At 46.1% G+C, this 18,997-nt stretch overlaps 1 protein-coding gene across 1 annotated transcript; it reads right to left on the bottom strand.

Moving 5' to 3' along the window:
• Positions 1-8,242: 8,242 nt before the first annotated feature.
• LOC127321840 (inorganic pyrophosphatase 1-like) lies at positions 8,243-10,808 on the bottom strand. The gene is made up of 2 exons (XM_051350810.1): positions 10,664-10,808; positions 8,243-8,823 (listed from the first exon to the last, which is right to left on the bottom strand). Exons 1-2 carry the CDS (start codon positions 10,806-10,808, stop codon positions 8,243-8,245), a joined length of 726 nt encoding a protein of 241 aa, XP_051206770.1.
• Positions 10,809-18,997: the final 8,189 nt, after the last annotated feature.

The following is an 18,997-nucleotide window of genomic DNA, read 5'->3' as shown; positions in this document are numbered from 1 at the left end:
TTCCGACACTCTCCCATTTCCACAAGAGTCAATAATCTAGTCAATGCTTAAGCACATAACACCAATGGCATTCCTTTATTTTCCATGTTTTTCGTGTGGTAGAGACTTCGTCATTGGATCTCACACATTCCGGTCCATGTGTATTTTGCATATCTTTATGTCTCCATGCTCCACACATTCATGAATGAGGTGGAATCGGCACTGTATATGTTTGCGTCTCTGGTGGCACTTTGGCTCGCTGTCCAGGGATGTGGCGCCACTATTGTCACAATAGCGCTTCATAGGATCTAGAGTTTTCGGAACCACACCAAGATCGGTGACGAACTTCTTGATCCAAACGTCCTCGTATGCCACACCAAGCATAGGATACATCTGGTCGTGTATATATCATGGAGTGCATGAGTGATCCAATCTTAGATGCGTATAAAATCTTACTCAAACCTTTCCCTTGCTACACCGGCAAGAACACCTTCTTGGCGCTTTCCATACCTATTGGGAACATTGATCTATCTCTGTAGATCTTAATCCTTCATATGTATGTTTCCTCGCCCAAGTCCTTCATTGAAAAACTATTTTTTTGTGAAGTCTTAATTGTGTCAAGAAAAGATACATCATTTCCAATCAACAATATGTCATCCACATAAATTTTTCAAAATGCTAGTGCGCTCTCACTTATTTTCTTCTAAACATAAGCCATTTTCACTATTCTTGATGAACCCAAACCCTTTGAGCACTTCATCAAAGCGAAGATTACAACTCCACGCATCCGCAAGATCTAGACTTTTAAGAACACGAGATTTCTCCAACTGTTTTAATAAAGAAAATTAGAAATAATTCTTTTGAATGTTTATTATCTGTACTATTTTCTCTTGATACCTTTGGATAAAAAATGAATTATATTCCTTTAGTTAATTAGTTGATGATAACACAATATGTTTGTATGCATGTTTTTTGGAGAGACTCTTGATAGTCAATACAAAGAAAATGAATCCATTACGCCAGCCATATGTTTTTTTGTATGTTCTGCGAAATCCTTTCTCTCCGTGTGCGTGCGACATCCGATAGATAAATCGAAGCCGCAACTTCTAATTAGAGAAACATGATGCTGGATATTTTTCATGAGTAATGCTTGTTTTTGTAGTATTATGACAATCGCTATAGTATTTCATGTTAGGGATGGATGAACCTTCCAATTGGGATGTGCATATAAAATGATACATATAGAATTTGTATATGGCATGTCTTTCTCTATTTGTTTGTTCACATTTTCGTTTATACAGAACTTATCAAAGGATTTTTAGGTGGTCTAACAGGCGCATCTGAATAGTGTGTGACTGTGTATATATACCTATATATATATATCACTACGGCGAAAAAGGTCTTTGCCGTGTTGGCAATAGACACGGCAGTGCCGTTTCGGAACACGGCAATGCACCTTTGCCATGTGCCGGTGGTAACTCCAACTTATCGCCGGCGCCTTCTCCAATTCTCCGGCGGTATTTGTTACCGCTGGCGCCTAGCCTATTTGCCGGGGGTAGCGGTGTGTATCGCTGGCACTTACGTTTGTAGGGTTCGTTGCATGGAAAACAAAAAAATTTCTACCGCAAAGACGAATAAAACCAAGATCCAATCTATGGAAAAGCCAAGATATAATCTATGAGATATGTGCAACGAGATAGATGAGAACTAACCCTCGAAGCCAAGATATAATCTATGCGATCCGGCAGCACTTCCGTACTCGGTCACACGTACGGAGTCGATAAAGACCTTCCTCTCCCCATTCCAGCGGGCAGCGGAGGTAGTAGATCCCCTCGGAATCCCAGCAGCACGATGGCATGGTGGTGGTGGTGGAGGAGAAATTCCTGCAGGGCTTCGCCAAGCCAGCGCAGGAATAAGGAGGAGGGAGGAGAGGTGGCGGATAGGGTTGGCTCAAGGGCTGCCCCTTCTCTCCTTTATATAGAAGAGGAAACTTGGAGGAGGAGGAAAAATACCACCGTCACTAGTAGAAAAACAGGCAAAGGATTTCACCTTTAGTACCGGTTTCCTTACGAACCGGTACTAAAGGCTACATTAGTACCGGTTTAACTGCCCAGGTCACCGAGAAACTTTAATACCAGTTCGTTAAGGATCTATCGTACCGGTTCGTGTTACGAACCGGTACGAAAGTGTTTCGCGCCAAATTTGAGGCGGAGGTGGGGCCAGCGCTGCACCTTTAGTACTGGTTCATATAAAGAACTGGTACTAAAGGGTCTCCTGCCTATTTCTCCACCCGAGCCACTGAGCAGCTCCATTTTTCCTTCTCCTCTCACATTTCCAAATATTTTCCTCCTCTCACACTCCAACAAATCACCATTTTTCTCCACCATTTTGTCAAGATTGACGGCACCCATCTATCCAAGGGTTAGCTATATCATCCTTTCTTCCGGCGTTCCTAATTTAGCTCATTTCTTTGCTAGTTTAACTCATATCATTTTTCTAGTGCGAGCAAGGTGTTCGATGAAATGCCTAAGTTAGGGATTTCATTCTTTTTATATGCAATTTGAGCTCAAATTAAAGTATGATTTGTTGGTTTTAGTATCGTCCCCGTCCTCACCGCCGCCGATCGCCAGCGTCGTCCCCTAGCCGACACCACCTCGGTGAGCCTCTTCTTTTTTATAAAAAAACTTAGTTTTATGTGATGAACTTGAATATTAATTAATTTGGTCACTCATATATTCATGATGTACGGTGACCGATGACATGCATTATTTTCTCAACGTGGCTGAGGCAAACAGGCGGTCGAATGGTTTCATTTGTTGTCCATGTAGTTCCTGTAAGAATACGAAGGATTACTCTACCTCAAAAACCCTTCACGTCCACCTGCTTGAGAACGGTTTCATGCCCGGCTATAATTGTTGGACCAAGCACGGAGAAAGAGGGGTTATAATGGAAGACAACGAAGAAGAAGAGGATGATGACAACTATCCTATGTTCACTGAAGACGGTGATAGTAGAATGGGGGGAGACGAAGCTGAAGAAGAGCCCATTTTTTATGAGCCCATTTTTTATGAGCCCATTTTTTATGAGCCCGATGACGATTTGGGTCGGGCCATTCTTGATGCGAAGATAAACTGCGGAAGTGAAAAGGAGAGGTTGAAGTTGGAGAAAATGTTAGAGGATCACAACAAACTGTTGTACCCAAATTGCGAAGATGGCCAGAAAAAGCTGGGTACCACACTAGAATTGCTGCAATGGAAGGCAGAGAATGGTACTTCTGACAAGGGATTTGAAAAGTTACTGAAAATAATAAAGAAGATGCTTCCAGGGGAGAACGTATTTCCCTCTAGTACGTATGAAGCAAAGAAGGTTGTTTGCCCTCTAGGATTAGAGGTGCAGAAGATACATGCATGCATCAATGACTGCATCCTCTACCGCGAGGAGTACGAGAATTTGAATGCATGCACGGTATGTGGTGCATTGCAGTATAAGATCAGGCGAGATGACCCTGGTGATGTTGAGAGCGAGTCGTGCCCCAGGAAGAGGGTTCCTGCCAAGCTGATGTGGTATGCTCCTATAATACCACGGTTGAAACGTTTGTTCCAAAACAAAGAACATGCCAAGTTGTTGCGATGGCACAAAGAGGACCGTAAGAAAGATGTGATGCTGAGACACCCCGCTGATGGGTCGCAGTGGAGAAAAATCGATAGAGAGTTCAAGTCATTTTTAGATGACGCAAGGAACTTAAGATTTGGTCTAAGTACAGATGGCTTTAATCCTTTCGGGGAGCAGAGCTCTAGTCATAGCACCTAGCCAGTGACTCTATGTATCTAGAACCTTCCTCCTTGGTTGTGCATGAAGCCGAAGTTCATTATGATGCCAGTGCTCATCCAAGGCCCGAGGCAACCCGGCAACGACATTGATGTGTACCCGAGGCCATTGGTTGAAGAACTTTTACAGTTGTGGTGTGAAGAAGGTGTACCTGTGTGGGATGAGCATGAACAAAAGTAATTTAACCTATGAGCGTTGTTGTTTGTAACCAACAATGATTGGCCTTCTCTTAGTAACATTTCAGGACAGTCAAACAAGGGATACAATGCATGCACACACTGTTTAGGTGAGACTGACAGTATATATTTGGGAAACAAGAATGTGTACTTGGGGCATCGTCGATTTCTTCCAAAACAACATCACGTAAGAAAGAGAGGAAAGCATTTCAGAGGTGAGGCAGATAACCGAACGAAGCCTACCCGCCCTACTGGGGATGTTATATATGATATGGTCAAGGATTTAAAAGTGATCTTTGGAAAGGGTCCTGGCGGACAATCTGTTCCGCATGATGTTGACGGACACGTACCCATTTGGAAGAAGATGTCTATATGTTGGGAGCTACTCTATTGGAAAATCCTAGAGGTTCACTCTGCAATCGACGTGATGCACGTGACGAAAAATCTTTGCGTGAACCTGCTAAACTTCTTGGGCGCGTATGGGAAGACAAAAGATACACCGGATGCACGGCAGGACCAGCAATGTATCCACGAAGGGAACAACCTGAATCCAGAGAAGTATCAAGATACTGCCAGCTACGCTCTTACCAAAGAAGAGAAGGAGATATTTTTTGAAGTCCTGAGTAGCATCAAGGTCCCGTCTGGCTTCTCGTCGAATATAAAGGGAATAATAAACATGTCAGAGAAAAAGTTTCAAAACCTAAAGTCTCATGACTGCCACATGATTATGACACAATTACTTTTGGTTGCATTGAGTGGGCTTCTGCCGGAAAATGTTTGAGTACCCATTGTGAAGCTATGTGCGTTCCTCAATGCAATTTCTCAGAAGGTGATCAATCCACTAACTCTACAAAATTTACAGAAGGATGTGGTGCAATGTCTAGTCAGCTTCGAGTTGGTGTTCCCACCATCCTTCTTCAATATTATGACGCATCTCCTCGTTCACCTGGTCGAAGAGATTGGCGTTTTCGGTCCTGTATTTCTACACAACATGTTCCCTTTTGAGAGATTCATGGGAGTCTTAAAGAAATATGTTCATAACCGTGCTAGGCCAGAAGGAAGCATCTCCAAAGGATATGGAACAGAGGAGGTCATTGAGTTTTGTGTTGACTTTATTCCTGACCTTAAGCCGATCGGTGTTCCTGAATCGCGCTATGAGGGGAGACTGCATGGAAAAGGCACGCTAGGAAAGAAAGCAATAATGTGTATGGATGGACATTCCTTCACGCAAGCACACTACACAGTTCTACATAATTCCAGTTTGGTGGCTCTGTATATAGTGGAACACAAGAATATTTTACGCTCGGAATACCCGGAGCAACGTGAAGATTGGATTGATGGAGAACAAATGAAGACTTTCGGCGGTTGGTTGCAAACACGTCTCATTAATGGCACTGATGAAGAACAGCTATACTTGTTGGCCAAGCAACCATCTTCGACTATATCGACTTTTCAAGGGTACGAGATAAATGGGAATACATTTTACACGATCGCCCAAGATAAAAAGAGCACCAACCAAAACAGTGGTGTCCGCTTTGATGCAGCAGAGGACAATGGGAAGAAGGTCACATATTATGGGTACATAGAGGAGATATGGGAACTTGACTATGGACCTACTTTCAAGGTCCCTTTGTTCCTGTGCAAATGGTTCAACCTGAAAGACGGGGTACAGGTAGACCCGCAGTACGGAATGACTACAGTGGATCTCAAGAATCTAGGGTACGACACCGAACCATTCGTCCTAGCCAGTAAAGTGGCTCAGGTTTTTTATGTGAAGGACATGTCTACCAAACCAAAGAAAACTCAGAAGACTAGATAGGGATCATAACTTGTGTATCTCAATATGGAAATCACTTTCCCATATATTTTTGTGTAATGATGTTACTGTATGTAAGATATTAACAATGGAGATGGTTGGCTTGTTTTACTAGTTAAGTAGCTTTCACGGGCTTGCAGGGAAATTTTTCCGAGGCGGAGCTTCCAAAGATGTCATAGGGCGTGAGCACCAACGGCATCTTCGAGAAGCTCCGCCACGGGAGATTTCCCAACCCTTTCCCCAACACTGTTAGAGGAGATGGAGTCTTTCACGTGCTTGCAGGAAAAAAATTCCGAGGCAGAACTTCCGAAGATGCCGTAGGGCGTGTGCACCAATGACATCTTCGAGAAGTTCCGCCACGGGAGATTTCCCAGCCCTTTCCCCAACACTGTTAGAGGAGATGGAGTCTTTCACGGGCTTGCAGGAAAAAAATTCCAAGGCGGAACTTCCGAAGATGCCGTAGGACGTGTGCACCAACGACATCTTCGAGATTTTCCGCCACGGGAGATTTCCCAACCCTTTCCCCAACACTGTTAGAGGAGATGGAGTCTTTCACGGGCTTGCAGGAAAAAAATTCTGAGGCGGAACTTCCGAAGAAGCCGTAGGGTGTGTGCACCAACGACATCTTCGAGAAGTTCCGCCACGGGAGATTTCCCAACCCTTTCCTCCATCCATCTGGCTTCCTCTTCTTCCTCCATATGCTCACCACCAGCTCTGGGTTCCTCTTCTTCCTCCACCTCATCATCATCAGCGTCAGCCACGATGAAGCCACCAGCTCTGGGTTCCTCTTCTTCCTCCTCCTCATCATCATCGGTGCCACTGCGTTCCCGCCAATTTTCTTCCCGCGCCACTGTGTTCCCGCCAATTTTCTTCCCGCGCTTTCCATCGCTTCCCGCCTCCGTCTTCCTGCCATTTTTCACTATATATATGTAGGCTTGGCCTCCATTTCCATATCACATCTAGACTCATATCTGCAAACCTCATCACTCTCTCCCATGGCTTCCATCGTATCTCTAACCCCCCGGGAGGCGGAGGCGCTTTGCGGCTTGAACTACCCCTGCCCGCCGGGCTACCGCGTCCCCACCGACTGGACTTTGAGCGTTGGAGGCGTACCGGTCCCTCCTGTCCCTCTAGGTATGGCACGCCAGATGGCCATCACGAACCACTACTACTTCGAGCTCACGCCAGAGCAGCGGAGGAATCCCCAGTGGCATCCCGACTACATCCCGACTTGGGACGGCTTCTTCATCAATCGGCGTGAGAGTGCGCTTGTCAGGCACGAGGAGGACGGCCCGCCTCCTTCGAACTTCAACGAGGCCTACTGTCGGCTGTGGTGGCGCGGCCGGACCCTCTAGAGCATCATGGCCTACCGTGGCCCCCGCCTGCGCTACCCTCAGTCTCAGCCTACGCGTGCTCACCCGCCGAGGTTCGACTACCGCGACCCCGATGCCAGCGACGACGACGTCGGCGACTACGACGACTACAGTGGCGACGTTTATAGGGCTAGGCACGACTATGACTGAATCACTCCAACATTCGAAAACAAGTTCGGCCAATTGTGACTTAATCTGGCCATGTATCTTAATTTTCAGTTGAGCTATGTACTTTAATTCCAGTTCAATCGTAATAAATTTTTATTCCCGCCCATTATTTCCCGCCCTTTTCCTCCCGCCCTTTTCTTCCCGCCCTTTTCCTCCCGCCCTTTTCCTCCCGCCCTTTTCCTCCCGCCCATTTCTCCCGCCCTTTTCTTCCCGCCCTTTTCCTCCCGCCCTTTTCCTCCCGCCCTTTTCTTCCCGCCCGTTTCCTCCGTCATTTGGCCCGAGGTAAGATTGTCGAGGAAATAAAGCGCCCATTATAAAAAAGCGTGCAAATATGAATATTATATAGTATATATGAACATTTAAAAATGCGTGCAAATATGAACATTATATAGTATATATGAACATTTAAAAATGCGTGCAAATATGAACATTATATAGTATATATGAACATTTAAAATAGAAACAGAAACAAAAATAGAAATAGCAAAACAGAAAAAGAAAAAGAAATAGCAAAACAGAAAAAAAAACCCTTTGGTACCGGTTGTTGGGGAGAACCGGTACCAAAGGCCTTTGGTACTGGTTGGTGGGGAGAACCGGTACCAAAGGTCCTCTCCACGGTTTCTTCCCTTAGCCGCTGCGAATCGACCAACATTCATCGACATTTCCCCGCAGTCGTCCGCCGTCGTCCGCCGCAGCCACGCCCCGCTCCCCGGCGCAGCTCCCCGACGCAACTCCCCGGCGCCAAGCCACCGCCGCTCCCCCCGCTCGCCGGCAAGCAGGTGAGTCCCCGCGCCTCCTCCCCTTGTCCCCCTCCCCCCGCTCGCCGGCAAGCAACGTAGTCCGCCGACGCCGGCCATGCCGCCTCGCCACGCCGCCTCTCCTCCGTCTTCGTCGCCACCACGCTAGCAGACGCCTATGCCAAGGCCGGCCGCCGCGCTCAGGGTCTTCGTCACCACCGCGCTCAGGGTGTTCGATGAAATGCCAACACGGGTGCGGTCGAGCACCTGGCCCTTGCACATGTTGGGCGGGCAGGTGCCGAGGCCGCTGCCGTGCGGGCCAGCGTGGTAGTCGTGGTGCGGCGCGATGCGGAGGCGGCCGTCGGCATCGACGTGGCTCGGGTTGGTGTTGATCTCGGAGAAGTAGCCCCGGAGGCCGTGGTGGTTGAGGATGGTCTCGATGAAGAAGAGGTTGGCGTCGCAGAGGACCCTGAGGTCGCAGCCGAGGCCGTAGGCGGCCTTGATGGCGGCGACGACGTGCGGGTCGATGGGCACCGCCCTCAGCACCTCGGCGACGTTGTGGAGAGTCTTGCCCCGCGCGTGCAGCTCCCCCATGACGGTGTCGATGAGGGTGTTCCAGGGCATGGTGGGAAGGAGGCGGTCGAACAACTCGGTGGCGCCGAGGCCGTCGACGTGGCCAATCGATGGGGCAGCAGCCAACGACGCGGAGCAGGGGCCGCGTAGAGCAGCGTCGCGGCGGCGTCGAGCTCAGGAAAAGGAGGAGCTCGGGACGGTGCTGCAGGGTTGTGGTCATCTATCAATGTTGATAAAAAAATCTCATGGCGATCGGAGAGAACAACTATACGGCGCCACGGCCCGCTCAGTTATTGGGTAATCGATGGCGCCACGGCGTCCGTGAGTGGTTGTCGACGTCGCCAACCGCCGTGTCGGGTCAGCAAAATCAGGGGTTTAAATGGGCTGCCTTTTGACTCTAACTAAGACCCTGTCGTGCGTCCACGGGCTGAGGCTACTCAACGTGGTGGCGCCCGAGCTTGGCACCATGGCAGTGCACTTGGGCTTAAGTCCTTGCATACCATGGCGGTGCACTTGGGCTTAAGTCCTTGCATACCCGGTCTCTGCAAGAAAATATAGAGACTAGCTAGTTATTGTTAGACCCTAGAAAATACACAAATGAGTTGTTCAGTGGGTTCATATCGTTAGCAATATTGTACAATTGCAATAATATATGTTACTCCTAAGTATATATGTGAAAGGCCTCGCACACTCTCTTAATCTTGTGTTTGGTTATTGCTTTCTTCACTTGAATTGTTATCCATCTAGCAATCTGTTATGATCATGACATGATGAATCAAATAATAGCACTTAATTTTGTAGTGACATTGAGCTATGGAGGACGGCCCCTTCATCCGAGATGAGGAGCAAGAAGAAATGGTGCAAAAATTGATATATGAGAGTGCCCGTGGACCAGAACCCGATGGAGAACCCGATGCAGATGACGATGATTTCGGCTCACAATTTCTGAATGATGTCGGTGAGGGACTTGAGTCTGAAGAAAGAAGAGACGACGAAGTGTCCTTAACAAACTCCGGCGAGGTGTATATTTATATATCAAGGCTATGTTCATCAATAGATGCATTGATTTATTTGTATTGCACTTATTAACGAATGATTTTTCTTTTATCCTTCTGGATCATCGAGCAAATCTGTTAGAAAGCAACGAGGCCCAACGCAACGTCTATCGGGCGAGGGTAGGTTAGCCCTCACCGCATTTAAGGATAGTGGTGAACCGGTGGAACCCAAAGAGTACTCCGTAAATTTATAAATCAAGCTGGAGTTCTTGTTAGGGACCATGTACCGATCAGCATTGTAGAGTGGCATAAGCCGAAGAACGCGAGGGGTGAAGCTAGTTATGTCAATGATACTCTAAAACTTTTTCTTTGGGACAGTCTACTGACACACTTCAGCCTACCGGAAAACATGACGGAAGGCCAGAAGAAGAAAGTCAAGGAATGGACTCTTAAGAAGATGGCCACACAATTCCAGACCTGGAAGAAAAATTTATGGGCCAAATATGAAGATGAAGATCCAGTATTCACTGAAAGTCTAGTGAAGATAAAAGCACACTGGCCCGCATTTAAGAGGTATAAGAAATTATCTACTGCTGTGTCCCGATCAGTCAGAAATACGAAAAATGCTGCAAAGAAGATACATTTCCATCGTTTGGGGTCAGGTGGCTACAAGACTGTCATTCCAAAATGGAGAGCATTTGAAGCTAAACTGATGGATGCAGGAATCGTTTCACAGACATGGGACTGGCCCGACCGATCCAAGTTCTGGTTGTTCACGCATGGGGCAGGGTTGGACCCAAAGATAGGGCAGATCGTTACAATGGGAAAATAGAAGGAAAAAATTGCAGAAGTCACGACGCAACTTGTAGATGCAATTGAAAAAGTTAGAAAGGGAGAGTACATTCCCGATAGAGAGAATGAAGAGCTGACACTCGCTCTGGGGAATCCTGAACACGTTGGACGAATACGAGCCCTCCTAGGTGTCACCATGAAGGAAGCGTGGCCAGAGTGCGCTGACAGTTATAGAAGCCGTTCGAGAAAGAAGAAGCAGGAGTTAGACTGGTTAGCGGAATTGGAACGTAAGGTGCAGCTGCTTGAGAAAAATCAGAGGGCACCTGATCAGCAGTTGTTTCTACAAGATCCTCAAGCCGATGCTGCCCCATCTCAACGAAGAAGCAGTGTGGGTTCCTCGCATCTTGAAGGATGTGGAGCAAGCTACCCCGTGGATTATGTAACGGAGAAGACAGATTGCGAGCTACATGTGCCAATGAGGAACATGTCCATTAAGGTGGCGGTCGGCAATGTTTACCCAAATGAAGATGGAGCAACGCACCATCATATGCCCATTCCAGCTGGCTATGCTTGTGTCGGGGTGGATGACGTTGTGACGGGTTATGAAACAATGGATCTTGATTTTCCTGGAGGTGACGATGAGAAGACAATGGGCAATGTCAAGCGCGGTTTCGCCAAGGCCATCGACTCCTCCTAGTAGCAGTCCACATGAGCAGCAAAGTCCACACCTACCTGAGAGGGACCCCAGCGCGAGTCCACCATCTCGATATCCCCCGCGTAAGAAAGCGCCCGTTAAGCGGAACGGTTCGCCGGCTAGGAAGAGACCTAGAAAGGAGAAATCACTGCCGCCTATTGAGAAGTTACCTTGGGAAAAAACTATCGAGGAAAACATCGAAACCTGTAAGTCCGAGGTGGAAGCCCATTTTGCTAAGAAAGTGCCAGAGATTCCTTTTGAGAAGACACTAGATCCGTTGAAAGTTGTGCGTACCGTTGAGAATCTATATGACCCTGCACCATCGCCGCCATCTAACTATAGGCGTTCTATTGAAAGGTCGTATGACGAGATGGTGCTGGCGAAAAAACCCGATCAATCGGTGGTCCAGCCGAAAAAAAGGGAAACAAGTGCACCAGCTCGGAGAACAACCCGTTCGATCGGTCCCCCCTCTCAAGGTGTTTGACGAGAAGGTCGTTGAAAGTTCTAGAAAAAACACAACCGATTACCCCATCGCTGAAGTAGCATATAAATTTGTTCAAGGGAAAGATTTGGTCGAGAATGTCAGGTCGCTACCAACAAGTATGCGTAATTTGCATATATGGTACACCAATGCCACACAGAGAGGGATCGAGGCTATCATGGTGCGAGTTAAGGATGAGCACTACTTCCAAGAATACTCTGTGAGCGTTGACTTTTGCGAACTTTTTCAGTTATACAATCTCCGGGCCCTCGACAAATCTATCATCAGTTGCTATTGTCTGTAAGTGATTTATTAATGTAATTTGACAAGTCTTTAGCTCAGCTCATTCATTGTCTGCAATTATCCTCAATTTAATCTTTTGTGCGCTATATTATGCAGATCCAAGAAGCTCGAATGCAAAAGGGATGAAATCTAGGACATTGGGGTCATTGACCCGGATACAATGCATGAAAAAACCATAGAAGATCCCATGTATAACAAGGATACACCGGAGACTTTGCTAAGGTTTTTGAAGCAACAATGTGACAAAAAGATAATACTTTGGCCTTACAACTTCAAGTGAGTTACTGTCTTATAACACATTCTATTTTGCTCACCAGATGTTAAAATTTTAACTGATGACTTATATCTATGACACTGCATATTTGAACGTGCGCAGGTTCCACTTTATTCTTATCGTCATTAAAATGTACGATGGAGAAGTTGAAGTCTTTGACTCACTAACAAAAGAGCCTATACTATACAAGACGGCTTTTGATATGCTCAAAAAGTAATTTTAATTCTTATCGGTTTTTTCGTTAATTTCCTAATATCAACAAATTGATAACTCTTTTATGCATTTTCTTTTGTCGGGCAGCGTATGGCAAACGTTCATCCAGGAAGATCCGGCCGGTGGATGGAAACCGAAGTTGATATGGTGTGCGAGCAAAGTAAGTACTACTACCTAGGTCCACACACCTTTATCATATTTGATTATTGTTTGATTGAATTATATTCTTGTATAGAAATGCGCGAAACAACCATTGGGGACTAATCTATGTGGATACTACGTTTGCGAGTACATTCACAAGATTGTCAGCGAGAGAATGAATAATCACATAAATAGAGAGGTACGTAAACAATATTCACAAATTTATTTTGTTACCATAAGTTGTGCTGAGTTTCAGTCATAATTGTTTGATTGTGATTTGATATATATATATATATATACACATAGCTCATGTATTCATTTGTATCTCATTCTTTTACAGTTGGCAAGAAAGCGGGACAATCTCTCAATCGAGCACTGCTTCAAAGCAATTGGCGAGGAATTGGCGGGATTTTTCCTTCGGGACGTCGTACCAAATTTCGGAGAGTACCACTAGCTACTAGCTAGCTAGCTGGCTATACATATGTCATAATATGTGTGTAATGAATAAGCACGATGGGATCCAGCAGCATCGTCTGCAGCTCGATCAAATACTGTTAAGAGATTATATATGTTCATGTATACGTACCTACGTGTGTATGAATAAAGTTGTAATATGCCACCCATGGTTTGCAATAAATAAATACCTCCCGTTCGTCTAAAACAAGCTCACAAATTACTTTGTTGTTTATTTCTTGTTGATCTAACTAAATACTATTAAATAAAATAACGGCACTAGCCACTTTTAATTTGTTACCTCTTTCTTACTAACCTGGCTTTAAATTACTCACAAATAAGAAAAAGTGAACCTAGGATTGATATACTTGTCCGGTAACGCACACTTAACGAGCTCAGGTTCATTTGCAATGCACTGAATAGCAAGACCCTGCTTTACTACAGAACAGTCATCGACCATTTCATATTCACCCTGTGCAAAGCCACTTGATCATTTTGGTCTGCAATGTGTTAAAATGCCACCCAGTGCACAGTCATACCAGAGAGCCACATGATCATTCAGGTTGCATGCCATACGAGGACAAAATAATTTGGAGATCTCAAAATGAGTCAGATGCAATCCTATGGCGCCTATAAAGCTGTAGATGGATTAATCGTTGTGTCTGTGCAAGTCCAATTCATTGGGGTCTCAAATGAGTAAGATGTGTTCCCATGGTACCTTTTTTTCGATCAAGGAGCATAGCCCCAGCCTCTGCATCCAAAGGATGCACACAGCTTTCTTCTTTATTAAATTATTCGCAATGCCTTACAAGGGGAATACAAAGATCAACTCGAAGCCACCTTCCTAGCGACAACTCGCTATACCTACGATGAAGGGGGGACCATGAACAAGGCCATACTCCCTGACGGTACACCAACACACATCATCCAAAAAGCAAAGCCCTGAGGGTGCGCCATTGCACACATCACAGAGTTCGCAACCGCCATCTATCTCGAACCCATCTCGAAGCGAGATCAACGCATTGACCATGCCAGGCCCGCTGTAGATGTCACCATAACACCAAACAGCTCCACCATCCTGCACGCGTCCAATAGTCCTCGCCCGTCTTCAATACCCCGCAGCTCCACGCCGCTGAGAAACATCGACGACAACGTGGTAGATGAACACCACTCCACCAAAAAACCACCTCCATCTAGCCGGTACTCCAAAAACGATACCCCAAGAGGTAGCACGACGCAGGGTGCGCCGTCATCGTCCGATCCTGGCTGGATCTAGGGTTTCCCATGGTACCTACCAAGCTACAGCTGGATTAATTGATCATGGTGCTTGTACTACTCCAATTAATTGGTGGTCTCAAAATGATCCGATGCATTCCCATGTCACCTACATTTATGTGGCTCGTAGAATGTATTCTTTTACTTTCAAGGTTTGTAATTGCTAACTTATTCATCTATGTGGCCGGATAATGATGGACCCGCATGCCGTGATCACCTTCTTACAAGAGATCTCTCCAATATGTTGTCAAATCAAGGGTCGACGGTTGGTGTACTTTGGGCGTGGACATTGCATTGTTCTCAAACGAGGGTTAAACTGGGGACATTTCTCGTATTTCGTTGTCTGGATGGATATGCATTTTTTGTGAGTGATCTAATGTTATCAATCCACGTGAAACCGCGGGCGCAGAGAAGCGCCATGATGATGACGGAGACGCGTTGAGGGCAGTCGTCGAGGATGTCGATGCCGAAGTCGATGCAGTCCGAGTCGTCGAAGACGAGGTGTGGCCATAGTCGAGGGCGTAAGCATACTACGATTTTGCCAGAACTAGGCGCTCGTCGGGGGCGTAAGCATACTACGATTTTGCCAGAACCGAGTATGCAAGAAGAATCATCGCTGACGCGATCGAGGCAGTCATAGGAGTCAATGCCGAAGAAGATGTTGTCGATGCCGATGAAGACGAGGCGCCGATCCGACCTTTCCAAGCCCGGGGACGCGTCGGGGACGAAGGCATGCGGTGGTGTTGCCAGCACCGAGCATGCGTAGAGCGGGACCAGTACGGTTATCGTGCCATGTCAGTGGTAGACTAGCAGAGGAGGACTCCAGAACGGTTGCGAGGCACAGAGCGGCGAAGACGGGGAAGTGCCGATGCACTCCACGGTTGTTGGAGTAGATACGAGGGTGGAGTCCTTGGCGATGCCGGGAGGTGGCGTTGCCGTGGTGGAGGCGTTATCGGGAGGTGGCGTTGCCGGGGTGCAGGCGTTGCTAGGCGGTGGCGGTGGCGGTGATGGTGACATTGCCGACGAAGTTGTACTGGACGATGACAAAGATGTAGGCAATGAAACCAGCGTCGACCTAGGGTGGCCATGTAGGTTACGTGAGGAGGCGCGGTGGGGGTACACGAAGTTGGCGATGAAGAGCCGACAGCTTGACGAAGACCATGCGCGGACAGTGGCGACCCACGCCGTGGTAGCGGCGCGGTGGTGGCCTTGGGTGTCGGTGCGTGGGGACGGCGAGGTACACTGCGTGTAGCAACACTACGGTCCGAGGGGACGACGTAGCTGCAGTACGCGAGTCGGTGCAGTGGATTGAGGCTACCGGCGACGTATGCGTCAGGAAGGCACGTTGGATGCCGGAGGCATGGACCAGGGCGGCGGCGCGTGGCAGCCTGTTGCTCGATCGGTGATAGGCGCGTGCTCGAGGATCTGCTTGGCGGAGACGCGCGCACGATCGGTTGATCAGACCGACGGCAGCGATGTACGCGCCATGGCGTGTACGACGCGCAGATCGAAGGCGATGGCGATGTTGTCGATGATGTCCCGGGCGATGACGACAAAGACGGACCGGCGCTGGAGACGCGCGGATAAGAAAAACATGTTGCGATGCACGTAGGGGCGCCCCGTGCGTGGCGCGTGCGGCTGTGCCGTGTGGGTGATGAAGATGGCCGGTGCAGGTCGATGCCGTTGTCGGAGTGGAGGCGCGTGATGACGACTGCGATGGGCGACTCAATCCGATCTATGATCGGTAAAACCAAAAAAGAAAACGTCGGTCGAGCGACCGACGGACAAAAAAGGAAATCGATCTACAGATCGGAAAAAAAGGACGCGAGGGGCAGCCGATCAACCGATCGGCGGACGAACCCTCATACGGGTTGCGCGGCCCCCGGAGTAGGTCATGGAGATCGACCTCCCGGGGGCAGCGTGGCGTGGAAGCTATGCGGCGGCTAGGTTAGAAACTTGTGGCTGATACCATGTAGAATGATAGAGAGGGAGAGTGATTGGCGTAATGTGGTGGATCTATTATTGAGCCTCATGGGCGAGTATATATAGCAGTACAAGGGGTCATCTTGGAGTGTGAGACAAGACACGAGAGTCCTATCTCTATCCTAGACTATCCGTTTATAGTACACGGAATATATCTCTAACAACCAGTAGTCCTCTCTCGGGCCACATGGTACAACCACTACTAGAAAAAGGGCTAGCGGTGAGATCACTAGCAGTGGCGCACCACTAGAATGGTGCGGTAGTCATGATCCTATGCTTAATTTTATGTGGGAGCATTCACAATCCCGAATAGAGGATGCAACTATTCTGAATCTACCGATCGTAGAAGTCTTCACTCATCTTCTCACATCCCTACTGTACTACTGGCCTGAATTCTAAGATGGGAAGTATTCCACACGATCACTTGCATGTCAGCTTAGGGTTAAAATACTCATAGTTTCATAGTCCAACACATGTAATTACATATCTCCTCCTTCATCAAGCACTAGTACAAAGCGATACAACACCCTCACCTCATCTGGTCGGTTCCAAAAATTGTATCATGTGCGATTCAGCTTGTCCACCTGGTTCGTTTTTTACTGCTCATACAATGACTCAGAGATAGTTTGGTGGACGTTCTTTTGCATCAACTTCTTATCCATTGCATCTTCGTGATCCACCATCGCCTCCAACTCACAAAGATCGTTAGGACGTTCTTTTGTTAAGATTTATATGTGTATCGAATTGAAGTCTATTACTTTATGTACATTTAATTTAACAATATTAGTTTTGTAGTTGACCCTCCCTTCTAATTGTCCACCATTTTGTCTGATACTAGTGGCTGGGGCGCCCCATGGGCGCTTCCTCGCCGGTCAGGTGCACGCTAAACACAACTCCTAGGAGTCGCCAGCAGCTGCATGTTGTTCATCTTCACGGGCAAGAGACAGAGGCACTTTGTGGGTCATGCGGCAAGATACACTGCTTAATGGTCTTCTGAACCCGAACTTCAGTTTAATAGATGGAAGGAACTACATAGTGGGCTCTTAGTAAAATTGTAGTCCTAAACACTCAGGCACTCAGGGCAGCGAAATGACACAGTAGAGCAAGACAAATAAAAATCACAGCAGAAGATATAGGTATATATGTTCCAGTAGTTGTAATAAAAGTTGGCACGCAAAGTTAACATGTAATACAATACTGGTTAGTGTAACTAGTCATTTACCTGTGCACCTGCACCGGCTAGAACTTTTATTACTTCTTACATGCAAAAATAGTTTGTACGAATAACAAATAACAGAAAAAATAATTATTTTTATTGATTATTAATATACATGTATCTAATCGTTTTCTTGCTTTTTCACATGGAGCCATATGATCTATATTCCTGCAGTATATTTGTTATTCGATTCTATAAATTATAATTACACTTTTCTCACCGTCAATTGTCTCACAGTGTTATATTTAATTGTCTCACAATGTTATATTTACGTATAGTAGCAAGCGATATAGGTTTTAGGAATTTTGTAAGAAATATGGTTTTAGAGCTTCATCTAGTAGTAGTCAATCTTTTCTTCATAGGCATAATATTTGATAGAGGCAAACTTGACTCATTCTTTTATTAGTTTCATGGAGTAGAACATAGTTATTAAACACCCTTTTTCTACTTGGTTTAACGTAAGAAATTATAAATTCTTAAAGAATTACTTATCAAAATTATGGGATTTTACAGTAAACAATCAGCAATTTCTCTAAAAAATTATAATCACTACCGAAAAGACCATGATTTATTTTGTATAATATTACAGTCATAGGTAAAATTACAAAAATAAATTGCGGGATTGGTTCTTGGTTACCTTTTTTAAAAGACGAAGCTTTTCACCACTCATTGCCTCTATATGGCGGACACATGTAGCCTAAATTTTATCATTTTTGTGTGCATCTAGGAGTACAACACAAATATGTACATATATTTGATCATCTCATATGCAAAGAATCGTACTCTCAACTTTCCGAAGAAATAATATGTAATCCACCCATCATCCAACCATGCATCATGCGGTGGTTAATTTAATAGAAAACAAAATGATGCAATCATGTTTTTTGGCTGGTTTAACACGTATATAAACCTACCCCAGATGATATATTCATTATTTTGCATCTACATATATCTGTTGTAGGTAACAACAATGTCCGGTGATATAGGAGGAGCTTGGCGAGCCAACTCGTTCACCCTCCCCTTATAGTATCATGGTGTTAGGGAGTCTGCCGTTAGTTCGCGGCAGAGCTATCAACATACCGTCATACCGAATGCCGAATTTGTGTTGCAATCATTCTTGGCACATTTAATTTTATAGGAGCACATGGACTCCGAAAAGTTTTTCCAAAGGACTGTTAGATAGAATTTTTATGGCCTGTCAATGCAATATCAAAGTTGTCTACAGGGACTTTCACCTATACGATCAACATACACACCTCATCAAACTTCTCCAAGGAATACTCGTTACGGTTGGTTATTTTAAGAAGAATACATAAGCAATACACACTTAGGGACCACCCATTCTTTAGAAAGGAAAAAACTATGGGACTTCTCGTTAGAGGAGTAAATTATTCAGACTCTTCATTAGGCCAGGCTGATGCAGTATCGCAACAGTTTACTTAGACGACGTACATAACACAAATTGTTTCTAGCCTTGTGTCGGCTATATTTTAAATTTCTAACGAACTATATAAAGAACAGAAAACA

Source organism: Lolium perenne, chromosome 3 (genome assembly GCF_019359855.2).
Source record: "Lolium perenne isolate Kyuss_39 chromosome 3, Kyuss_2.0, whole genome shotgun sequence".
NCBI classification, from domain to species: Eukaryota; Viridiplantae; Streptophyta; class Magnoliopsida; order Poales; family Poaceae; genus Lolium; species Lolium perenne.
The sequence above is the reverse complement of the archived record's forward strand: the minus strand, read 5'-3'. Positions and strand labels throughout refer to the sequence as shown.